The sequence below is a fragment of the Chinchilla lanigera genome, unplaced genomic scaffold (genome assembly GCF_000276665.1).
Source record: "Chinchilla lanigera isolate Chin_1 unplaced genomic scaffold, ChiLan1.0 scaffold00001, whole genome shotgun sequence".
NCBI lineage: Eukaryota > Metazoa > Chordata > Mammalia > Rodentia > Chinchillidae > Chinchilla > Chinchilla lanigera.
Genome location: NW_004955402.1, coordinates 14501345 through 14527798, shown reverse-complemented (window position 1 = coordinate 14527798; position 26454 = coordinate 14501345). Strand labels below are relative to the sequence as shown.

The 26454-nt window shown below is 40.9% G+C and overlaps 1 protein-coding gene across 2 annotated transcripts in view; it reads left to right on the top strand.

The window, feature by feature from the left end:
* Kctd1 (potassium channel tetramerization domain containing 1) overlaps window positions 1-26454 on the top strand; it is a 94453-nt gene that overhangs the window by 45356 nt on the left and 22643 nt on the right. For both annotated transcript variants that reach the window (XM_013505731.1, XM_005372731.2), the window contains exon 2: window positions 1966-2144. In XM_013505731.1, coding sequence (XP_013361185.1) covers window positions 1966-2144 — 179 coding nt within the window. The remainder of the gene's footprint in view (window positions 1-1965; window positions 2145-26454) is intronic.

Here is a 26454-nt window from a genome sequence, read left to right as displayed (position 1 = left end):
TCAGGTTCTTACACTAGGGAGACAATATAATGTTTACACATATGGGTCCGACTTATTTCACTTATGAGTATGGTCTAAAAATATGGGACACTTCACGAATTTGCGTGTCATCTTGCACAGGGGCCGTGCTAATCTTCTCTGTATCATTCCAATTTTAGTATATGTGCTGCCGAAGTAAGCACAGAAAATCATTTTCTAAAAGGAAAGGTAGTATGTACCCTTTAAACGTAAAGGTTATATGATTGCTTTTTAAAGGGGAAAATATGTTTGCTGTCATTGAAATTTAAAATGCTACTTTTAATATTTCTAACTCTTCTATGTCTGTATCGTCTGTGACCTTTTCCATTTTTTGCCCTTCCCAGTACCCCTTTAACTCTATTACTTTGTGAATTGCATCCTTTTGTGTTTTTAATCTCTATTTTACATTATTGAAAATACACAGGAAAGTATAAAGAACATGATAGTGAATGCCCATAATGCTACTACCCAGTTTAAAAACTAAAATGTAACTTGTTCTGGGCTCGTCTAATTCAGCATGCAGAAAAGCACCATGCAGATGGCAAACATTTTGTGCAAAGGCCTGATTGCCATCCCGTTCCTGGTGGGTGTGGAGTTGCCGGAAGCCCTGCAGTGGCAGCCGTGCTAGGACATGTGGTTCATGCTAAGTAGTCTGACAGTGGTGCCCTAGGTAGCTCCTGAGGCTGTTCCAGACTGTGAAACCTATGATACTGTGCAAATTTTTATTTTATCATGCTGCATTTTATGCACAAAGACTAGGTATTTCCCCTTGGTAATCTCCATCAAAGACATTTTTCAAAATCTCCTTAGTGTACCTTCTCGCTGGCTTTGGTACACATTGTGTGTTTGAAAACGGTCTCTAGCTAAATCATAAATCCACGAGTATATGTGTGTTGTCAGCTTTGCAGAATCCATGTATGAACGCTGTTTTAGTTTATTCCACAGCAGTAGACTCTAAATATTTGACTTCCATTGAGCGCAAGAGACCTGATTTGACTTGTCTATGGTTTGGGCTCTAATTTAAAAGAATCGATGACATTTGGATAGTGTTTGAGCCACTGACACTGTACCCACGGGAAGGATGTGATATTTTATTTTCTCATGAGTACAGTATCTTAAACATGTTCCTGCTGCCACCATGTGCGATCCACGTCCTAGTCTGTTTGCTCACGTGGCCCTTTCGCTTGTGTGCCTGCACATTCCCACAGCAACATCTGCCTCGGTTCCACTTTGGGAACTTGGTTTCTTCAAGGAGTCAGGCGTACAGAAGAGCAGCTTGCTCAAGTTGACAAGCACACATTTACCACTCGAGGGTGTATTCTTTTCTGAGCATCCCCAGACCCACAGCCCAATAGAAAGAGAAACAGCGAATAGATAGAATATTAGTTTGATTTTTAAAAATCTGTTGACTGATAAACTTGCACATTTGCAACTTATGTAAGCTGATGGCTAGACCCGATATGTCCTCTTTCTTCAGATTCAAAAAATAGAAATTTAAGAAAACATTTTGTAGAACACAAGTGCCGAAAGTCTGTTTTTATTCCAAGTGCATAGCAATGAGGAAGTTTTCAAAACGAGGAATAAATCATACATATTTTATTTAGCGCTGTATTGTCTTAAGCATTGATTATCTTTTCATTTGGGGTGAAAAGAATTTCTCCACATGCCATTTACCAACTGTTAAATGTGAGACTTCATTACTATAATAAACCCTCAGTCTTCAGAATTACTTGAAATGAACAGCTCCTGGATTCTGAGCACATAAATTGTTATAGAATTTGTTTTTCTGATACTCATTATAACAAAAGCAAGAGAGCTTGCTGATTTTCTAGGTTTTATTACCAACTGAATATCAGCATTAGTCACTGGCTTATTTTTTTATGATCTATGTATTTCCTTTCCATTGAAAAGAGAAAAAAATGTCTAAATTTGCTTATCTCTCTGTAGGACAGTCGGCCCAATATGTCAAGACCTCTGATCACTAGATCCCCTGCATCTCCACTGAACAATCAAGGCATTCCTACTCCAGCACAGCTCACAAAATCCAATGCGCCCGTCCACATCGATGTGGGCGGCCACATGTATACCAGCAGCCTGGCTACCCTCACCAAATACCCCGAATCCAGGTAATCTGAAAACTGGGAAAGTCAGACACACAAGTGTACGTATGTGATAACCTGACTGTTTTTTCTTTGACCAGCAGAGCAGCGTTCCTGTCTCTCAAACAGTTTGCCGCTTTATTTTGGTGCTGCAGCTTTTAGGTGAAATCCTCAAACAGTGTCTCACTTGGCGATTTTCTTTGTCCATCTTTCCCTGAGTGCTTGAGTCTACTTTTTGACCCTTATTACATCCACTCCCTAAGGTGCGCGTCAAATTTCATGGACTGCCTTAAGCTCTACCTGCACTGTCTCTGACAGTAGCCAGTAGCCGTGTACTGACCACTTGAAAAGCAGACAGTCCAAATTGAAGTGTCCTCCAAGTGTAAAAGACAGAGTGGATTTTAAAGGTTTAGTACTAAAATATAGGTGAATATCTCAATAATTTATATGTAGATTTCACATTGGAATAATATATTGAGTTAAATAAGATATTAAAGTGAATTGCAAATATTTCTTTTGACTTTCTAATGTGGCTCCTAGAAAATATAAAATTATGTGTGTCTTGTTTTTATTATTTCTGCTGGACAGTGCTGTACTGTGAATATATTTTTATAAAAGCATCTAATTAAACCTGCCCTTGCCCCAACCTGATACTTGTATACATAAAAAATGGAATTTCTTTTTTACCAACATAATTAAAAATGGTAGAATGGCTCATCTTTTTCCAATCTTTCCCTTTGCTTTCTGTCAGCAGTATACCACAGTAGTACGGAAAAAAAACAGCAAAAAATAATTGTTTTTTCTTTTGTGGTGCTGTTTTAGTTTATTGAACTAGGATTGAACCCAGAGCTGTGTGCACGCTAAGCGTGTGCTCTGTCTCTGAGCTACAAGCCCAGCCTGAGTGAAAATAACTTGATGCATTAGTCCTGTGTTCACATGCAGGTTCTGCTCTTGGCCTAGCACTTTTTTGGTAGGTGGACAGGTCCAATGGCCGAGCACCTGTCTTCTGTCTTGTAAAATAGACACAACTATGTCATCTTGCAAGGTCATTGGAAAGATTAAATGTGATCGTGAAAAGCACACCCTGGCCTTGTGCCCGACACATAGTACTGCCTTTATACACACTCTTCTGCCAAACTCAGCAATTGCTTCTTTTCAAATTGCCTTCCCGATTCCAAACACATCCCGTTCCTTCCTTTCCTGAACTGGGGTAATAGTCTGACATCTGGATTACTACAGATGCAGGGGACTCCTGAACCTTTCTGTCCTCTCTCTTAAATATCTCTGCCTTATGCTCATCCTTACTGTTAGAAAATAACTTTAAGTGTATGTCAAGATTCTTGAAATGAGCCTTACAGAGTAACTTCTAGCAAATGCCACCGGTCACGTATTATTGGCTTAGATGTTAAATTGACCACTGTGTACCATTTTGTTCCATTTTAGGTTTTGTGAGTTTTTTGGTTTGGTTTTTTTGGGGGAAGGGTAGCAAATTAAATGTTCATTTCAAGGCAGCAGTCAGTTGAACAGGACTCACACAAACATTTTAATAATCAAAGATGCAGGGAAGAACTAGATCTTCCTCCTTTTCCCGCTCCTGGCAATATCTGGGAAAAATCTCTTGTATAGTATTAGCCTTTTGGGGTGCCTGTGACCATGGAATTACACATAACTCTGATTCTGGGTCTCTAGATTCTTGGGTGCTTTGAACCGTTCCATCCTGTGGGGCCATGCCCTGCCCCACTCACTTAGAATTCTGCTTCTTCGCTCACCTGCCTTTTAACTGGTGTCACACAGAGGTCTTTCTTTAGGATGGGGAGACTTGTAGAGTAAAAGGCTCATTTGTATGTCACACATGACCTTACAAGATGTAGGGGTAAGAAAATGTAGGGGTGGGGGCATGGTCAGTGGTACAGCACTTGCCTAGCACGTGCAAGGCCTTGTGTTTTATCCCCAGCACTAAGGGGAGGAGGGAGGGAAGGAGGAAGGAAAGGAGGGAGGAACAAATGAAGGAAGGAAGGAAGGAAAGGAGGGAGAGAGGAAGGAAAATGTAATATCTTTCTCTAATTTCAAAGGTCCTACAAAAGAACCTTTACTGCCTTTTGAAACATTGTCAGTGATTTTCTACTTTATTTCTTTTTAGCCTGCCTCATGGCTAATGACCACTTTTAGAATATCATCCCAGAAAGAGTTGTGTTGGACTACATAGCTGAATCTCAGCAGAACCCGGGAAGCATTTCCAAGTCATGCTCTGCCCCACACCAACAAAATAGGAACCTGTGCAATATTCCTGAGGTGCTAGTTGTCACCATCTGGCTTTGAACAATACCAAGATATACAGTCCCTCCACATGAAATAGGCCTTTTCCTCAATGAGTGCTTTATATTGGATCGTAATGGCCATTTCACCCAAAGACACTTTTCCACCACGCTTTCATTAATACCAAGGTTACCAGTGCTTCCATGTACATGAGTGTGCTCATGCGCACTTGGAGGGGGAGGGTCAAACCCTGAACAGATTCAGTAAGCAAGTTGACTTTTACGTCTCACAAGGTTAATTACTCACATTATATGTACATCCATCTGCAGGTGATTGTTGACTAAAGAGACTGAAGTTTTCAAACTGGTTAAAGTGTTGCATCCGTCAGTGATGTGCTCAGTCTTCACCAGTGTTTGTGTCATGTACAAAGCAGCTTTTGGGAGTGCGTGTGAGGCAGAGCCGACCTACGTCATCTTGGTGACAAACACTCATCCTTTCGGCAGGGGCTCAGAGCCTCCAATTGTGATGGTTCTGGTGAATTGCAGTCTTTAAGAATGCTTGGCTCTGAAGGATCACGAGTTCAAACCCAGCTTGGGCAATTTTAGCAAGACCCTGCCTCAAAACTTTAAAAATGTTTTGAAAGAGCTGGGGATGTAGCTCAGTGCAAAATCCCTTGGTCCAATCCCCACTACTGGGGGGAAAAAAATAAAACACCTGTGTCCATCTGCAATAATTTCATACCAAGTAAGTTTTATGAAAGTAAAAACAAATCACCATCAAAAAATATTTTAGATTCTTTTTTTTTTTTTTTTTCCAGTACCAGGAATCAAACTCACGACCTTGTGCTTGCCAGGGAGGCGCTGTGCCGCTGAGCTATATCCCCAGCCCAAATATTTTAAATTGATATCTAAAAAGTGGAGACTATTTTACTTGTCTTTCTCTTGATTTATAGTTTGTAAGTATCTAGAAATATAGGAGATAGATCTTTACTCAGCTCTTGCATTGGAGACAACTGATTTTAATGGTAGACCTGATTATATCTGATTAAAAACCGAAAGTACCTTTATTGACATCATTGATAATGAAAGACCTAGATATTTAAATAGTTTATTGTAAGTACAACTGGTACCTAATTAAATGGCATCTTTAAGATCTACTTTTGACACGTGTGATGGTAAAAGTACATTCAATAACTGCTTTAAATGTAGACACGTGTCTGAGTTCAAAGTGAGGTCTCTTTCGTCCTTTATTCTCACCTCTAGCAAAAGTAATCTCAGCAGCCACTGTACTGATGGCTGCTGGACTTTTTCCAACCAGGAATTGGGCTGAGACTATGAATTAATGGCATCTGTTAGTTGTTATAGGGTCAGGGGCTTGATGACAAGAGCTCACAGTCAGCCAGTGACCCCAAGGTGAAAGACAGGACCTCATATTCCAGTCCTTTGACCCATCTGATCTGATGGCATGACAGAACTTTTGTATCTTTTAAACCCAGTACATGAGTGAACGCCCACATAAGTAGATTATGCTAAATTGGTCTCTGAAATAGCAGCAGTTACTAAGCACACTGGCATATGGAGGTAATTGCAAAAGTCAGAAGGCTCCATTTACATCTGCACACTCAACACCCATGGCCACTCAAGGGGCGTGCAGGCTGGGAGCTTTAGGGTGGAGATGTCAAGTGCGTGTGCCTTGCCAGCTGTGACCAGCTCCTGGAGTACATCGCTCTTGGGTGTGTCAGCCGTTACAGGGGTGTTCCTCTGGAGCTCCACAGAAAGGAAAGCCAGATGAATGCACAATGAAAGGACAGATGTGTGTATTCTGAGGACAGTTGAATTCTAACAGGGATTTCCATAGAGGTGTTTAGGGAGTTCTCTGTAATTCTGTATTAGAACTTGGTGTTTTATGACTTCATGGTTCTTCTTTAACATGGTAGTCCCTAAGCATAGGGACTCACATGGCCTCATGCAGGCCCATGTTTCAAGGATCTCTACAAGAATTCCCCCAAATAAATGCATCCAATTTGTCAGCTTGCTGAACTTTTATTTCAGAATTACGCATAGCATTGAGCTGAAAGCTTTTTATTATAACCTGCCCTTTAGATCCACATGTTGAATAATTCACTGTCTGTATTACAGAGTCACAGAATAGGTGACTGGGGGGCTGTAGGGGAGTAGAAACCATCCTTAGCTGTATGGCCACAGCACAATTGGAAAAGAACTGCGTGTTCCTCACTGCTGTGAAAACTCCCAAGGAAATGTATGAAATGACAAACAGTTCTGCTCATTAAGATGGGTTGATCCTCTGAAAAAACAAGTTAGTGTATAGAGGGATTTAAGGAGAGGAAAAGCACCTGGCAAATGGAAAGCAGCGAGTTTCTCCAGGATGACAGAGAAATTTTCCTCTTCTCTGACTCTCCTTTTCATCTTACAATATTGCTTTTCCAAAATTGCTCCTCTGGTGTACAGGCAAAGAATAAATGAAACAGTTGGCTTCAGAAAGCTTTTTTGTTACAAGCAGTGAAGCTGGATTTTCTGTTTAGTGCTGAAAAGATAAACCTTTAGTAATTGACCCTGTGCTCCTGGTAGATTCAGCAAACATCCTTTGCCACTAGGAAACCAAATAGGATTCTGTTTATTATGTGTGCCTATCTGCCGGGGCACACAATGGCCAACAAGTCCTCACTGTCTTGTAGCTTATAATATGAGGGAAGGGGCAGATGAACAGTAATCAAATAAACAATGAGCAATAAGCAGTATTTCATTCATTATTAAGTGATATTAGGAATACTCATGTACAGGAAAATAGGCACGTCTGAGGATGTGGTCTGTGCCCCCTCGTATCAAGTGTAGAGATAATTTTCTTCCCATGTGATTCTTTCTTCCCCAAGAAATATCTTTCTTTGCTCAATTTTCAAGCCAAAATCTAGTTTACATCTTAGTTTATATTTCGGAGCAAGTTTTTGTCACTTCAGTATCACAAGTCACGCCTGTGTCCACTGTCCCCTCTGAATCCTGTTTTTCCATTAGCTGATGATGTGTTTCCCCTTCATCTCTATGAGGAACCATGCAGGAAGCTGATGCTCAGGCAGTGGGTGAAGAATCAGTCTCGATGCAGTTATCTTAGATCACCTTGATAATGCATTCCTCATAATATTGTTTCTGAGTAGCGTTTTTTAAATTTTGCATTTATTGGTCCCTGGTGTTTGGTTTTGACTAAAGTATTGAGTTACAAGATGTTTTAATAAATGTGTGCAGAAGCCCCAGAGAGGGAAGTAACACCACCAACAACTTCTTGTCTCATCTTCTGAGTGGACCAAGCGAGAAAGTAAAGGCCACCCTGCCAGCTTCAGGTCTGTTGAGGGCACCCTTGCTGGCATCTTAATGGCAGAGTCACTCAGGAATAACATTGGGTACCACAGTGTCAAACGCCTCAAAGTAGAACTAGTCTACTAATAGTAATAGTAGTAATAGTCTCTGTTTTTATTAAGTTTCCACTTGGTGACAACTCAGCCTCCTCTTACATAGAAGCCCGCAAAGCTTCTTCTCACAGATTTTTCATCCTTGTATTGTTAAGACCCACTGTAGTACTTGAGTAGACATACAAAAGTCTGCTTAACCTATGAATGAATGCCTGGGAAAGATACTGTATACAGAGGCCAGTTCCTCAATATGAGGACAAGTGATAGAGTAAAGCCATACAAATGATGACGTTATGTTGGGCTGAGTTCATTGAATGTTTTATCTCATGCATGAACCCCAGTAACCTCATAGAGGTTATAGGTAGGGTTGGCATTCACAGCAGTTTTCAGATGAGAATATAGAAAAGTTAGGTGACTTTACCCCAGCATCCAATGTTCTTCAGGAAGAGGGGGAAGAGCCAAGATCCCAGCTCCCACTCTGACTCGAGGACCCATACTTTTCCTGTCTTATCATAATGATTCCCAACCCAGTGACCATTCTAGAATCCATGGGTCCTGTTAAATAGAAAAACAGTGCCTCACCCTGCTCCCAAAGATAATAATTTTATTGGTTTGGGACAGGTATATGGACATAGAATTTTTTTAATGTTTCCTGTGTTCAGCCATGTAGTTTGTATTAGTCTTTTCTGTTGCTATTACAGAACACCAGAGGCTTGGTAATTCATAAAGAGAAAGTTTATTTACTTCATAATTCTTAAGGTCCAAGATCATGGCACTGGCATCTGCTAATGGCTATATGCTTCCCAAGCATGGCAAAAACAGAAAGAGAAGCAGGCTTATGTGGAAGAGAGGTCACATGGCATGAGAGACTGAGGGACTGCCAATCTCACTGTATAACAACCTGCTTCAAGAGAATGAATATATCCCTTTAAGGTCGATGTCACTCCTGTGAGGCTAATCCTGTCTTCAGAGAATTTAACTCAGTCTCTCTTGAGAAGGCTTTAACCCATTCGTGAGGGTGGTGTCCCCATTACCTAATCACTTCCCAGTAGACCCCACCTCTTCAATGTCCCACGCTCTCTCAATACTGTTACACTGGGGACCAAGCTTCCATCCCATGAACAAGTCATGTCTAAATGGTGTAGTCCGCCGTTCCGCCTGTCAGAACTGTGTTCTGACGTTGGTCTCTAGCCAGGAAGGAAGGCCATCTGCAGTATTACAAACCTCGTTACCCTCAGGGTGGCTTCCACCTTAGTCCCTAGTAGAGAGCCAGACTAAGTCCAATCTGAGCAGCAAAGATTTGCATCCTTTCTTCAAGGCACACACCAGAGAGAGATTTTCTCGCTTAGTTACCCTGCAGGGAAGTAGCAATTAATAAAATGGTGACTCCTATCTTCCTCCTCCTGGTCCCTCTTCTCTGATCTCCAATATCAGAGTCATCTCGGGGAACTTGGGAAAATGCAGGTTCCTGGGCTCCACCTGCTGTTTTCTTCCTCTGTGTCCCTCAGGATGAGAGGGAGGTCTTCCGTTTTTATGCGTATCCATGTGCTGTTCATGCATCTCGGTTTGGGAACCTAGTCTGCAGAGAAGTACTGTGGAATGTAAATGTGTGGCCAGTGTTGTGCACACGGTGTGGCCATGGCAGCAGACAGTAGGAGTAAAGTGAGGCTTTTCTTATTGATTCTGGCATGACTCACATCACCTGGAACAATAACACTGACTGTGCTCGTCTCTGATCCATTGTGATGGCTGCTGTCATTGAGCAATACCAAGGCCACTTTCACTGTTTCTCTCTAAATCATATTTTCATGTTTCTTCTCATCATACAAGGAAGTTTATAATACCAAAGCAAACAGTACATTTATTTGTTTGAAGAATTAATTAGTAGGTACTTCATAGAAGGTTCAGGCAGTTTGTTACATGCTTAATATGTAAAAAAATGCTCCCCTTTATTGTGTGCTTGAGAAAAACTCCATTAAAGGAGCTCAGTTTTTTAATTTTGTTTTGTCCTTTTGAGACAGGGTCTCGCTATGCAGTTCAAGCTGGACTTGAGATCACTTTGTAGCCCAGGCTGGCCTCTAACTCACAGCGATCCTTCTGCCTCAGCCTCCCAAGAGCTGGGGGCGTGTGCCACCATGTCTCGCTAAGTGCTAAGTTTTTTAAATGCTACTTCATCCAGCCCTGCTCACATAGTTCATATGACTCTTTTCCAGGGCTGATTCTGGCTCCACACACTCTGTCCTTTCTGCCAGTCACAAAACTGTGATTTTAGTTTAGTGCTTTGGTTAGGCACTTCTTGGTGGTATAAAGACCGATGTGAAAATGATTTAGGTGAATTTCCAACAGACAAATGGCATGTTGGCCCTGTAGGGAGCTTTGAAGGCAGGGGTCAGTATGCCCCACAGCCTGATTCTTGCGTCCGGCTTGTAGCCCAAGCATCTTCTTCCCAGGCCACTGTGGCCACCTTTATCCACTTACACAGTCTCTGTGGCGACGGCAGCAGGCACCCTGCACCCCTACTCAGGGCCAGTGCTGGGTGTCTGTGTTTGGAAGAAAACCATGTATGACATCATCTCCATTTGGGGCAATCTTTTTTTTTTTTATTAAGACAATGGAAAAAAAAAACAAGTGTATTTATTCACATGCAGGCACATAATTATAATTTTCATTTACAGTTTGAGCACATTAGCCTGCCACACACCTGTTGTCCCAGTGACTAGGAAGGATCTCTTGAGCCAAGGAATTTGAGGCCAGCATAGGCAACATAGCAAGAGCCCATCTCTTAAAAAATGAATGAGTGAAATAAAATAAAATTTGAGTGTATTAAAACATGAAGCCTTTCTAAGGAAAGGTATCTCCGGGACCCACTGAACACATCAGTCCTCCCTGCTGGGCCCAGAAGTAATAGAACAGTCCCGTCTAAGAAATCTACCAGACAGTTCTGCTTATTATCGTTATATGTCACTCGTTAAAATACCATCTCTTTTCATTATGTTTAATACAGGATGTATGGCCTCAGTGAGATGAATTACCATTATTCACTTTCAACATGCCTGGACATAGAGTGACAACAGTTTGTCCCCACCAGCTAGCTGACATGGATTCGCAAAGTTGTTTGTGCTCAGGACACTCCTGGTTAGGTTGTGAGAGGGTATGGCATGAAATGAGAAGTCAGGTGTACTCTTCAAGGTGTATGTCTCCCATGCATTCATATTCCCAAGGCCGACACCCTGAAGCTCCATTCTGGCAGCAAGAAAATATTTAGATAAAGTTCATCATTCCATTCCCACACTTGCATCAGCTATTTGCTGGACTGCATGAATCCGACCATGACACAGTGTCCGCGGAAATAGCACTGCCCTGGATGACGGACTTCTTGCTGCTGTGTGAACGTCATGTGTCAGGTTGCTTAGTAATGACATTGCTGTTTATCTTTTTTGGTGGTAATGATTATTTTTGTGCTTAGGAAGCTTTACTTATTGGGTTCTCTACATTGAGAAGATAAATTGCAACCGTGCATAACAGCTAACCACAGCTTCCAAACAGTAGCAAAGCTTGCCAGGCTGGGAGGGCTTCCTAAATGAAAGATGGATTTGAGCTTGCCCAAACTTGTTTCTGTGATTTGAGCTGAATGAGTTCCAGGACTCCCACCCAGCCTCATTAAGCTTGGCGAGGTCCCTCCACCCTCCAAAAATTGATCTTTTAAAAACAGCTTAGGAGGCCTTGAGGGCTTTAGAGCTTGCCTTAAAAAATGAAACTCTCCTAGTCTCAAAGCAGCTCAGTCAATATAAAAGAAAAACAGGAGTGATCTTCTAAGTGTATCCTATATCTATAACCGTAGGCACCCTACTGAAGTTACTTCATGAAAATGTCACCATTTTGATGCTACATTGCAGAAGGAACAAGATGTCACACTGGGTGGAAGTCAGAGAGAATTTGGATGCATTAAACTGGCCCAGGATAAAGGCTGTAACAACGAAGCAAACCCGTGGAACTGTGTTAAAATAAATAAAATTCCTCTCTTCACCTTGCTAGGTGTCTGTGATGATTAGAAAAGCTGGAGAGTGAAGATATGCCTTGATTTTCCAAGTACATGGCATCCTGGGTTCCTGAGGAACTCACTGGTAATCTCTTATGCAGATTTTAAAACTTAGCAAAAGTGTTTTTCTCACCCAGAACTTCTTAACGAGATATTAGAAGAACAGCAAATTACAGGACCGAATGGTGTCAAATGACTACGGAAGCTTTTCTATATATACTCTTCTTAAAAGGAACAGAAAAATGAAAAATTCTTGGATTAGCCAGAAAAAATTTTCCCCCTTCAAATGATTTGCTGGTTAGGCTTGGTTTTATTTTTTTGGCTGCGGGAGAGGAGGGAGAAATATCATTTATGGATACACCTATTGTCCAGTGTGCCTGTGGACTGTCTTGGTGCCTCGGGGTAAATTCTTGAACTATGATAACCATGCCAAAGCCCGGCAGGGCGTGGATGGTTGCACAAGACACACACCTACGGACTGCATTGTTGGCCCCAGTACTGCCCAGGGCAGAGTGCTCAGCAGCCTCCTCGGGTATTTCCCAACCACACACACCCGTGAGTGTTGTCTTTGACTCATGAGCCGGTATAAACTTCTTATTTTTCACATGCCATTTTGATTTGGTGACTATTTAAGTAATCTTGTGACATAAATTAGAAATCTTAAGTCTCTCACTGTATGAAACCAACCAGGCATATCATCCGTCATGATTTGAAGAAGCAATTAGACATTCTAAGAAGATTATTAGGCAAAAGGGACATTTGATACGTTCCTAAACTATGTTTATATACTTCTGAAGCTCCAGAAATGGGATTCTTGACCACTTTTCAGCCTTCTTTGCTTCTCTTAAGGATGTATATATAATTCACTGTTCCGAGGCTAAATTTCCCTTTGGCTTTGTCATTGTAAAGTCTAGTTTCTGAATGTGATTTTAGGCTTCCTAGTCACTTTGAAATCATACAATAACAGAATAATTTATTCATATTCATTCATCCAATCACCTTTTGATACTCTAAATATTTAAATGAGAATGTTGCTATGCTTGAATGATGTCAGCAATGAACGAGTGTGTCTATGTGTGTGTGTCTTAATACAGAGTGAGGAGGTTCAAAGAGTCAGAGTAAATACAGTTACCTTCCGTACAGCTTTTCTCTAGGAGTTGAGTTTTGAAGCCAGGACCTCGCACATGCTAGACAAGCACTCTCTCTCAGCTAAAACCTCAGCTCTCCAGACATCTTTGTTATGTGTTCAAAAACATTTACTTAGTCTCTGGATAAACTGTACATATTTTCTTATTCTTTTCATTAACCACTATTAAGCTTCTGGCTTTCCACTGGTAGATACTATGCAAAAGATTTTTTTTGTTTGTTTGACTTAATTTTTTATTTTATAAAAAATAAGACAAAAATTTTTAACCAAGTACAAGAGAATAACAATAGTTATTATACTATGTATTGTTATCTTCAAAGTAGCTACTCCAAGTATAAGACATAGACCAAAAAGATTCTTATAAAAAAGAAGCAAACAAATAATAACACAAACCTTTCCTTTCAATGAACTAAGATAAACTAGTATAAATGAAACCAACTAGCGTAAATTGAAATATTTTTAAAGCAATGGAGTTGGGGCTGGGAATTTAGCTCAGCGGCTCAGCACCTGCCTGGCAAACGCAAGGTCATGAGTTCAGTTCCTGGTACCGGAAACCACCCCCCCAAAAAGAAAACCAAAAAATAAAATAAAATAAAGTAAAGCAATGGAGTTTGTAATTTGGGGAAGTATCTGAACTTCTCTTACTTTCTATTCATGTCTCTTCTATGTATAATGTTTGTCTTCTAAAAGAAACCATGGGATATTTGAGCTTGTGTATCTGACTTATTTCATTATGTTCTCAAGTTGCATCCATTTACCTACAAATGCCTCAAGTTTATCTTTCTTTATGGCAGTGTTGTACTCCATTGTGTGTAAATACCATATTTTTCTTAGCCACTCCTGTGTTGGACATATACACTGTTTTCAAGATCTGGCTATTACAAGTTGTGCCGCTGTAAACATAGGAATGCACATATTTCTATATGATTATTTTACCTCTTTTGGGAAGATAACTGAGACAGATGGAATTTCTAGTTTTTTGAGGAATATCCATACTGATTTCCATAGTGATTTCTACTAGCTGACATTCCCGCCAACAATGTAGTAGAGTTCCTTTTACTGCAGATCCTTACCAGCATTTGTTATTATTAGCTTTTTTGATGATAGCCATTCTTTCTCGGATAAGATGGTATCTCAGTGTAGTTTTAATTTGCATTTCTCTGATGGCCAGTGATCATGAGCATTTTTTCATATACTCATTGGCCATTTCTCCTTCTTCTGAGAAGTGTGTATTCATTTTAGTTGCCCATTTTTTGATTGAGTCTTTTTTTGGAGGGGTCTAAATTTTTTGAGTTCTTTATACATTATTCATGTTAGTCTTCTGTCTGTGGAGTAGGTGGCAAAATTTTTTTCCTATTCTGTGAATTATAGATTAAGAGTTCCTGTTCTAATATTTAAGTCTCTGATCCATTTTGATTTTAGTTTAGTGCATGGTGAGATATGTGGGACTAGACTCAACCTTCTCCACAAGGATCCAATTTTCCCAGCAACATTTATTAAAGAGACTGTCTTTCCTCTGTTGTAGGTTTTTGTCTTCTTGGTCAAAGATCAAATAGCTGTATGTACCTGGGGTTGTTTCTACTTCTTCTGCTTCTGTCCATTGATCCACTTGCCTGTTCTTATGGCAATACCATGCTATTTTAATTACTGTAGCTTTATAATATAACTTCATGTCTGGGATTGTGATGCCATGTGCTTTGCTTTTGTTACCTAGGATTGCTTTTGCTATTCTTGACCTCTTCTGATTCCATATACACTTTAGGATTGTTTTCTCTTGTTTTATGTGAAATGACAGTAGTATTTTGACAGGGATTATATTAAATCTGTATATCAGTTTTGGAAGTATGGGCATTTTGATTATGTTGGTTTTGCCTAACCAGGAACAGGAGATATTTTTCCATTATGTGATGTCTCCTCTTTCTGATTTCCTTTTTCAGACTAATATGTAATTTTCATTGGAGGTCTTTTACTTGTTTAGTTAGGTTAATACCTAACTATTTAATTTCTTTGATGCTATTACGAATGGTATTGTTTTCCTAATTTCTTTGTCAGTGAGTTCATTATTAGTGTATAGGAATGCTATTTTTTTCTGTGTATTTATTTTGTATCCTGCTATCCTTCTGAATTTGGTTATCAATTCTAGGAGTTTTTTGGACCTTGCAAGTAAAGGATTATGTCATCTGAAAACAATGATATTTTTACTTCATCTTTTCCTATGCATTTCCCTTTTATTTATTTCTTTGCCTAATTGCTCTGGCTAATGTTTCACAGATTATGTTGAACAGCAGTAATGATAATGGACATCCCTGTCTCGTTCCTGACTTTAGAGGAAGGGCTTTCAGCCTTTTCCCATCTATTGTGACATTGGCAGTAAGATGACCATAAATGGTTTTTATCATGTTGAGATAAGGACCTTCTATACCTATTTTTTAAAATCATGAATGAATATTGGATTTTTGTCAGATGGTTTTTTTGCATTTTTTGAAATAATCATGTGATTTTTGTTTCTCTGTTTATGCGATGAATTATATGTATTGATTTGTGTATGTTGAACCATCTTTGCCTTCCTGGGATGAAGCCTACTTGGTCATGGTGTGTGAACTTTTGAGTGATTTGTTACATTCTGTTTGCCAGTATCTTGTTAAGGAATTTTTTCACCTGTGCTCATTAAAGAAATTGACCTATAGTCCTCCTGGTTGTATCCTTGTCTGATTTGGGGATGAGGGTAATGTTAACTTCTGAGAATGATTTTGGAAGTATGTCTTCCACCTCAATTTTATTAAAAAATTTGAGCAGTATTTGTGTTAGCTCTTTCCTGACATTCTTTTGATTTGTTTTGTCCTTTTGAGATAGAATTTCACTATGCAGTTCAGGATGGCCTTGAACTCAGTTTGTAGGCCAGGCTGGCCTATAACTCTCTGTGATCCTGCTGCTTCAGCCTCCCCAGTGCTGGGATTATAGGCATGTGCCACCACACTCAGCCCTTTCCTGAAGTTCTTACGGAACTTGGCTGTGAATCCATCAGTCCCTGGGCTTTTTTCAGCTGATAATTGTGTTTTGTTTTGTTTTGTTTTGTTTTGTTTTGTTTTGTTTTACTGCTTCAATTTCATTCCTATTATTGGATTGCTCAAGATTTTTAGTCTTCTTGGTTCAGTTTTGGCAGTTCTTATGTATCTAGAAATCTCTCCATTTTTTGAGTTCTCCATTTGTTTCATATGTATGTTTGTGAATTAGTTGCTAATAATATTCTGATAATATGCATGGTAAAATTTCAATTCTTTTATGTTTACTTAGGCCTTCTTTTTTAACTAGTGTGTGGTCTATTTTGGAGAAAGGACCAAATGTGTTGCTGAAAAGAATAGGTATTCTGTTGTTGAGTGGAACACTCTGTATATATCTATTAAGTCCCTCTGTTCAAAGGTTTGGTTCAACTCTTATGTTTCTTTGTTGATTTTTTTGTTCAGTTCACTTGTTGGTGATAGTGGAATATTGAAATCTCCCATTATAATTGTATTGATGTTTATCTGATCTTTTATATCCATTAGAGTTTGTTTTATAATGTTAGGAGCACTGTGATTTGGTGTATATATGATTGTAATTGTTATCTCTTCCTGTTGAATAGTTTCATTAAACAATATGTACTGTCCTTATTTTTCTCTATTGATCAGCTTTGGCTTGAAATCCACATTGTCTGAAAATAGGGTAGCTACTCCTGCTTGTATTAGAGTTCCTGTTGTGTAGAATATTGTTTTGCATCCTTTGATTTTTAACCTATGAATTTCTTTTTTGTGTTAAATATGTTTCTTATGTGCAGCATACCATTGGATTTTGTTTCTTGATCCATTCTGCTAACCTGTGTCTTTTGATTGGCAAGCTAGGCCCATTCACACTGATTGTAGTATCTGATAGGTATTGCCTTCAGCCTGTCCTCATATTAATTTCCTGTTGTTGTTTCGCTTTCTTTCCCTTCCACTTAAATGCTATCCTTATTCATTTTATTTTACATGTTAGCATTGTTAGCTTCATTGTCTCCTTCTAGAATATTCTTGAGAATTTTTTGGAGTGTTGGTTTGGTGACCATGAATTTTTAGGTTTTCTTTATCATAAAAGGAATTTATTTCCCCATCAATTTTGAAAGATAATTTTGCAGGCTATAATAGTCTGAGTTGGAAGTTGTTTTCGTTAAGAGCTTGAAACACTTTATTCCATGCTGCTCTTGCCTTAAAGGTTTGTGATAAGAAATCTGTTACAATTCTGACCCATTTTCCTTTATAGGTGATTCATTGTGTTTCTCTAACAGCCTTTAAGATTCTGTTCTTGCATTGTATTTCTGGTATTTTAATTATTATGTGGTGTGGTGAAATTTTTTCTGATTATGGCTATTCAGGGTACTGTGTGCTTTGCTTATCCGTATGTTAAATCCTTTATCCATGTCTGGAAGATTTTTTGCTATTGCTTGTGTAAACAAGTGGTTTATGCCTTCTGGGCCATCTTCTGATTGTTTGCTAATTCTAGTTACTATTAGACCTCTTTGAGTCATCTAAGAGTTGTTGGATTCATTTTTCATGTTCCCTTTCCCTTGTTTTCAAGGTATCTCTCAATAATTGATCATTGACCATAGCCCTTTCCTCTAGGTCTGACTCTGTCTTCACATTGGTTGCTGTTACTAATACTTTTAATTATGTTTTTAATCTCCTGGATTTCTCCTTGGAACTTTTGCATGGACTCCCATTCTTTTCTATGCTGGGCATTCATGTTTTGCATCTCTTTCTTTAGCTCAAATAGTTGTTTTTTAGTGTCTCCTCTCAACTTGCTAATCATTAGTATACTTAGGGTAATTATGTGATTAATTCTAAATTTGCCAAGCACCTTAGAAAACTGTTTTACCTCCACTGGTTCCCTTTCAGACCTATCTGCTGTGTAGCTTATGATTTTTCTTCCCCTCATTGTGCCCTTACTGATCTTATGGGAACACTGATTTCTGCTGAATATTGGCAGCAGTGCTAGAGCTCAAACATGCTACTAGGTTAAATGCCTTCTTCTCCAAAACCACCCCCTCTGATAGTTATTCCCGATGAACCTGGCCTTCCACCACCAAATACAGGCTCCTTGGTCTGAGCCCAGGCCTCCCGGGGGATCCCAGGGGATCCTTATTAGCTCTCATCCTTGGCAAGCCTGTCTCCCAAGGCTGCCTGTCACCCAGTCTCTATGGAAGGACGTCTCTTTAGTTCTGAAGCCAGCCTCTTCTCTTGGGTGTTGGTCTTTTCTTCAATAGCGTCAGTGTCTTGGTTGTCAGCTCTGTTGCACTGTGCTGTGGAGAACCCAGGAAACGGAGGCAGGATGCTGAGCTCCTGAGTCCCCAGGGCTTGGGCACAAGTCCTTGGCAGGGTGCAGCATTGGCCAGGTGCAGGACCGGCTGCCAAAAATTTAAACACTTTCACCATAAGCTTCTGTTTTGCTGGCATGATTCCAAGTGGGGAAAACTGTGAAGCTGAACATAGAAATAGCTGGTTTGCCATCATTCTCTCATAGAATTAATATGATGCTTGCATTTGAAGTGACAACTCTGAAATGCTCTGAGAAAATTCCAACAGTCTGGAATAGTAAAACACTGAAGGAAATGGGGGGAAATTCCCTTCTACATCCTGTTCTCATTAATGATGACAAAGTACTGCAGACAGAGGAGGTTAGCTAGAGAGCATCAGTCCCTGGAGGGATGGGCCCAGAGTGAGACACTGATGACATGGATGGAAGACTCAAGAATGTCCCATCTTATTCCTCAGGAAGGCACTGGCCCCTTAGTCAGAGTTACCGATACTAAGAAGCCCAGGAAGAAGGACTGTCCTCAAACAGTCTAAATCCCTTGGGAAAACAAGGACACATTTTTCCGGTCACAAGATAACTGGAGTGCAACTGCACAATGTAAAAACATTGGCAGGAGGCACCAGGACAGGGACAAAGCTGGGAGTTCTGGGGCAGAAGGACATTCGGAGCCAGGAGAGCATGCTTGGCCCACGTTATTTGTTTATTTGTTTGTTTTTGTGATACTAGGGATGGAGCTCAGAGCCTCACACACGCTAGGCAAGTGCTCTAACACTGCACCACCGCGACCACTCTTTCATGTGCCTGTGTTGAGGGGAGCAGCTCTGTGTGCACTGGCCATCATTCGTCAGGGAAAGTGGATTCATGGCTCAGCACCGTCAGCAAGTTACTTGTTGGCCCCGTGCCTCCATTTCTCCGTTAGTGCCATGGAAACAGTACCTGTACGTACCTGACAGAGCTGTTGTGAGGATTCAAGCAGACAGTCCATAGCCTTTAGCTGAGTGCCTAACGCACACTCTCAATAAATGTTTGCTAGTAGAGCACTTTTTCTCTTCAATAGTAATTATTAGTGTAAAGTGGGAAACATACACTAGAGCTTTAAATCAAGAGAAATGGCTTAAGGAGTGTGTCAAAAATACCACCTGATCTGGAAGAGTCGCAGGAGGAGGGCAGAGGAGGCTGCGGGGCAGGCTGTGTGCTACGCTCTTGCCTGCCTGCCCAAATAGAAAGCAAGAGAAAACCTCCACAGAAACTGTGTTCACTGAAAACGCCCAACTGGGTTTCCGGGGGTGGTTCTGATCCTGGACTGACCTTAGAAAAATAGCCATTTGTAGGCCAGTGCGGTAGTGCACAGCTGTGATTCCAACACTCTGGGGGTGCTGAGGCAGAAGGTTCAAAAGTTCAAGCCCAGGCTAGGCGACTTAGTGACTTTGCGAGACCCTGTCTTGAAATAAAAAAAGTATTTTTTATAAAAGGGCTGGGAATGGAGCTCAGTACAGAGGCCCTGAGTTCACTCTCTGGCACCACACAGTCACTTTAAAACAGACACTTGCTCAGGCCAGTGAGACCCAAGTGATCTTAAAGGTTTTCATCCAATTCAGCAGGATTTTATACATAGTAAGAACTGTGTTTGGGGGACATAGCACTCAAGCTCCTAAGAAGGAACATCAGCCAGCAGGCACTAAGCCAGGTCGCACAGCATTTACAGGGGAGGGAAACAGACCCCCTGGCAGGAAGGGAGTAGACAAAGCTGGGCTCTGCAGTCCACTTGCCTGATGTGAGTTCTGGCGCCATCCTTTATTTGCTGGCTACGGTGTCCTCACCTGTAAAGTGGAGACAATACTACCAGCCGCAGACAGTCGCCTCAACTCAGTATCATGCCCTGCACGTAATAAATACCACTAACTCAGGTAATGTCAGTCTTACTAGATATCCATTTGTTCCTCATAAGAATCCTTTGAGCTAGGTATGATCCCATTTCTCAGATAAAAAAATCAAAATGCAAACCGATGTGGGTGCTAATGCCAGATTGAACTCAGGTCTTTGAGTCTTAGAGCTGAATGTACCAGGGGCCCCGAAAACATGACTGAATGTGCCGCGTCAGAACTCTTGTGAATAATGCTGCGCTATAAGTCTTGCTAAAGTCGACCCACTGAGAGAAATATTCTCCACTCCGTGCTTCCCCACCTCACCCATCGTGTTCTTTCTTCATCCTTGCCCATACTCCTAGTGATACCTCAAAATCCCACACAGACATTACCTTCTGTGGGAAGCTTTCCTGCCTGCCCTGTCTGGCTTCCTCTCCTCTGTCCTTCCACATACTCAGAGACCATATCGTGCTCCACTAAAGAGGCCTAGCAGAAGACAGGGCACATGGCAGCCATTCAACAAATGTAGAAATAGGAAGCCTACTTACATAAATTCTGATGGCTGTTTAAGAAATCAAGGACCCTAAAATATTTTTTCATAGGAAATAGTCAATGTAGCCTTCCTAATCTTTAAGAATTTTCTAGGCCAAGAGTCATGTGGAGGACTCATAAGATTCCTGGAGAATAAGCAATCCCTGAGTAGCCTTGGGATGCCCCTGGGCCACCAAAACTGCCACTGGGATAGATTCTCCAAAATGTCCAGCTACTGAGCTGTTATTGCACTCATGCTTTTTCTTATACTTTAAACTTGCCTTTTCTGTCTCCCCTCCTTTCTTCAGCTCTGTATATCATTTAAGAAAACGATGCCGCCTCGGGGAACAGAGACTAGGAACATTACTTCCCCATAAGTAGATATAATTTGTTTTGTTTGCTTTTACTTAGAATTTATTTTCTCCCTTCCCTTAAATTACGTCTATCCATTTTGCTTTAACAAGCTCTGAAGTACTTTTTATCTGCATTCGTGAAATATAGATGAAATTCCCCAAATCCGGAAACATTGAAGAACTATTCTTAGATTTTTTTTTAACAGTTATACTTCAAGAAAATTAAATACTGTGCATGATCATTCAGACTTCTAAAACAGAAAATTAGCAATTTTTGTTATAATAATATCCATCATAGAATTAAAATTTTTTATTATAGACATTTAAAAATAAATGCAAAAGAATACACTCTTGAATTCCAAAAGTATCAGGCATTAACCCAGCGTGGCCCTTCCTTTCCTCTGTTTCTTTGCTGTCCCGTCCCAGGAGAAAAGAGGCGGAGGTATCCTTTGGTTACCATATCATCGCATCTGCAGCATCTCCTTCCCTTCCTGCTGCTCGGAGCCAGGTTCCCCGCATGCTGGCAACTGTCCTCGTGCCTCACGTTCATACACGCACACATACACACACACACACACACACACACGCGCGCGCGCGCGCGCGCGCGCGCGCGATTTGTTTGCACATAGCAGTGTCCATACCTTCACTCAACCCTCTACCTCATTTGGCTACTGGTACTCTGAAAACAGAATAATTCAACAGGAAAATAACATTTTCTAAGAATGCCCGACTAAGTGGTGCACTCATGGCAGACTATTTTTCTGTTTGGCTGCTTCTCTGCCTTCTACACTTTTCCAATTTTCAGCAAGGAGTAGGTATCACTTTTATCATTTCAAAGTAATTCCAAATGCTAACAAGGTAATTTGGAAGTTGCCTTTGAATCTCTTAGCTAGTAAAATAAGTCTGAACCAGAAACAACATGAAATCTTTTCCTTAGGTCCAAACCATATTTTCTATTGCTTGAAGGCCCAGAGGTAGGAAAAAAAAAAAAAAGCATTTCTTGGCAGAGTGGAGCTATGTGGGTAACATGGCCCAACACCTGCCCTACCCTTTCCTCGCCCTCCCATCCCTTGGTCGGCCTTTGCACGTCACCCCAGGAGAACTTCCTGCCTGCCCTGGGCAAGTCTATCCTGCAGCAACTGGTGCTCCTGTAACTGCCAGGCGTGGACCAGCTGGGGAGAATGGAATGAATTATCCCTCTTGCCCTGAGGTAAAGCACAGCTGATGTCATGCTGGGTGCCGTAGTGCAAAATGTGACAAGATGTTCACCAGGTAGCATGAGAAGGACTGGTTGTATGGATAGGTACTGGTTCATGTTAATAGGTAACATTATTCGGTTACTATCAATTTTTATAGGAAACTTAATTTACTTAATAGATGGGATATAAAAAAGTTGAGGCACTGGACCTTGGAAGTGTTGGAAACCTCCCCAGGCTGAATTTCTTTAGCTTAAAGCCACAAATCCCATAGAGTTCATCCAGATTCAGTGTGAGAAGACAGCATATCATGGAGCAGGAGCTATCAGGTACATGGATGGGACGTGTATTACTCTTCCCAGAAGCATTTTCATTGCCCTGAGAATCCCTTTATCTGTCATTTCTTATGCTCTTTCACAGTGCTACCAACAGTATTAAAAGTAGCCTCAGAAATGCTGAGCTGTTTTCTTTTGGGTTGGTTTAGGACATCTGTGTTAGCTTCCTCATGCTGCAATAAAATACCTGAGAAAACGTAAAGGAGGAAAGAGTTGTTTTGGTCCATGGTTTCAGATATCCGTGATCAGCTGGCTCTGTTGCTTTTAGGCATGGTGAGGTTCTGGCAAGACAAACATGGCAGGAAGGGCATAGTGGAACAATGCTGCTCACCTTGTAGCAGCCTGGAAGCAGATAGGAAAAGAGCCTGGGAGCTGGGGACAAGTTAGACCCTTCAAGATCACGTCCCCGGTGACCTGCTTCCTCCACAACTCAGAGCATTTCCATCGTCTCCCAGCAGCGCAGCAGCTGGGGCGAAAGTTTTAAATATGTGAGATGTGGGGGACATTTAATATCTAAACCATAACACCAGCTTCTCGGTTGGTATATCAGAGCTTTCCCTGACCTCAACAAAACCAAGGTGCAGTGCCTCAACTTTTTAATATCCCATCTATTAAGTAAATTAAGTTTCCTATAAAATTGATAGTAACCAAATAATGTTACCTATTACTTAGGGTTCTAAGTGCTCTCAAACTATAATAATTATACATTTCCCAATGGAAGTTATTAATCTTTTTTTAAAAAATTATAAATGAAAAGGCAGTATATTTAGTGGTCAAGAAAACAAGCTTTTCATACCTGGGGTAGCATATGGACTCTGTCATTGAAAAGCTTTGACCCTTTGGCCATGAGACTTAACCATTTAAGCTTCTTTCTTTTTCTTCAAAATGAGAATGGTAAGGCCACTTCATGGATCAGTGTAAAGATTAAACAAGATAAAGCTCATAAAACAACCAGGTTACTCTCTAGCTCATTATACTATTCACTAAGTAGTAACTAACATTAGAGCAGCTGTCCTCCATAGGCTGGAGCATGACTGGTCTCTGCGCTCTGCCCCGGGGGCAGCGTGGTGAGGTTTGAAGTAGCTGTATGTCTCTCCAGCATCACATCCTTGAGGAGTATGTATTTGGGACGCTGTTTCTATGTTTCAACAGGAGGTTGAACTAGATCATCTTGGGGATCCTTCACTTCTAAAAGTGAGGTTAGCTATTTAAGAAAGTGCTGCAACAGCTATAAGGGACAGAATGACTAACCTAGCACTTTCCAAGTTGATAGTGTTGATGTGCTCCTCTTTCTATTCTTTCTGTTCCTCCTTCTTTACATGGGTTCGCAACTCAGTTGAGACTTATGTCGGAAGCTTTAAAAAGGGCAGCTGTGCAGACCTCACTCTTGACCACCTGGTAGGACTGGGCATGGGACCCCTGCCATTGGTATGAGTCACTGAAGATTTTTTTCTTGTGCATTCATTCATTTGTAGGACTTCCCTCCAAAAAGAGCTTCATTTCTGCTGAAATTAGGTCCTCACTTACTTGCTCCATATACAAGATTAATCAATAGATTAAACAAGTAGAATATAACACTGACTCATGCATATTTTAGTGAACGCTTATAATCATATTAGTTCATGAAATATTTACAGATAAAATGTGATGTTTGAGGTGTGCTTCAGAACTCACACAAGGAGAGAGAAGGCATACAGCGTGATGTGAATTAAAATTGACCAAGAGTTGATACATTCTGAAACTGGCTGATGGTCATTCAGGGGTTCGTTATTATTTTCTCTGCTTTGTTATAAGTTTGAAATTTCCCAAAATAAAATGTTTTTAAAATTAGTTACCATAATAACGATCATTCTTTTAAAAAAAAATTGTGGAAGGAAGTCTTTCTCAGCATTGCCTCTTGGTTCAAAGAGTGTAAAAACAACAAGAAGAAAAGCCTAGCCATACATCATCTGGAGCCAGCTTGGTCTTGGTCAGTTGGAAAACAGGAATGTTCTCCAAGGTTAGTAAACTGTAATCAGTTCCACATAGTTTTCAGGCACCAGAGTTTACACATCACTGCAGTTTGATTTGTAACTCCATTCACATGTCCACAAGAAATACAGCCTTGTGATTTCCCCTATTATTTGCTTAGCCAAACAATACTTTTCCACAGCACAATCGGCCTGGTCTCCAAAACCACCCAGGGACACCATTTTATGATTATTGGCACCGCCTTCCCTCCCCTTCTGCGCTGTTGTCACAACTCTAAACGTTCCTCCTTTTAAAGTTGGCAGAAACCAGCAACACTGCGATTCCTTTTACTATTTCTAACATTTGTTGATTCTAATCTGGAACTTTTTCTTCTCCAAGAAGCCGTCCACTTCTGTCTGGAATGTGCATCCGTGGCCCACGTGTCCCTTTCCAGTTCTTTCCCCGTTTTCTCCACGGCCCTGGCCCGCTAAGCTCCCACAGTCCACGGAGCCTTTTCTGCCCTATGTGGTGTACGTTCTTCAACCACCCTCTCCACCCTGGACACACGGCCTTCCCTGCTTCGGTCTCACAGGGGCATTTCCTCAGGGTCAGCCCTGCCATCTTCCCGGTCCCCCCTGAGTGCTTCCGGCCCGCCCAGCAGGAGGTCGCCGCAAAGGTTCCGGCTGCTCAGTTTACCCCTGGTACACTGGTTGGGGTGGGCTTGATGACTCCTCACACTTCATTGAGCAGGGCAATCTGGGTCAGGGCCTGGGTCTTGCCTGTTGTGCTTGTAGTCCTAGCTAGGTTTCCTGGTTGCTACTGGTGTTCATTCCTTCTGTTCTCAGTCGAGTGCCTCCAGATAGGGCAGCTCTCTCCAGGTCTACAAGCTGGGAGGGCTTTTCTGTGGCTGAAAGTCTCTGTTCAGATTTCCTTCCTGCTCTTTATTTTTTTTTTTTCTTCTGTTTCATCTAAATCTAAGTGAAGATGCCTTTGATAACATCTGTGCCCAATTTCCTGTACCTGCCAGACATCATTTTTTGTTTTGTTTTTTTCCGTCCTAAAAACCATTTCAATGACATGTTTCTATTATAGAAAGGTCTATGACAATGTATTCTGCCAAGGTTGTGCCCTTCCCTCCTAAATCCTGTTCTTTAATGCCTACAGAATTAGTGGGGTTGCTTTCATAGAAATTTCTCTTGGCTGGCTTGGAATATTTTCTACTCTTGGCCACTTTTTGAGCTCAGGAACCCTGAGCAAAACATGAGACAATTTATGAAAGAAATTAGTATTCAGGGAGGTCAGTTCATTCTGATTATAGGTAGTAACTGGCCAGGCCTCATTGCCATTCCACACTCCTTATTTCTGATTCCTTTACTCATTCACTCAGTAGAGATTTATTAAATCTCTCATACAGTTCCTGAGTGTATCTAAGTCTACACTAGAAAGTGAATATGCACCTAAGAATGGAAAGCATAACGTTTATTTAAGAATAAAACACTTTCATCACTGTTCTTTTACTGTAGTGACTTAAGATCATGGGTACTAATTTATTTCAGGCCCCTAAAACAATCTGTATAGAGGCTTTCACTGCAAAGTTCTTGCTCAGCAAATACAGACAGAAATAAAAATGAGACCAAAAGCTTTCATTGGCTAATGTAACTTTTTTCATTCCCATCCGTGGAGGAAAGCTTCTTTGGGATCAGACAGTGCAAATCCTCCAGTGCTACTTAACTAGTTGGGCAAGTTATTCACCTTTTAGAGTATTTCTTCATCTTACTTACTTACTTACTTATTTATTGGGGCAAGGTCTCACTCTGTAATTTAGACTGGCCTTGAACTCACTAAGTAGCCCAGTCTGGCCTTGAGCTCACAGCGATCCTCCTGCCTCAGCCTTCCAAGTGCTGGGACTATAGGCATGC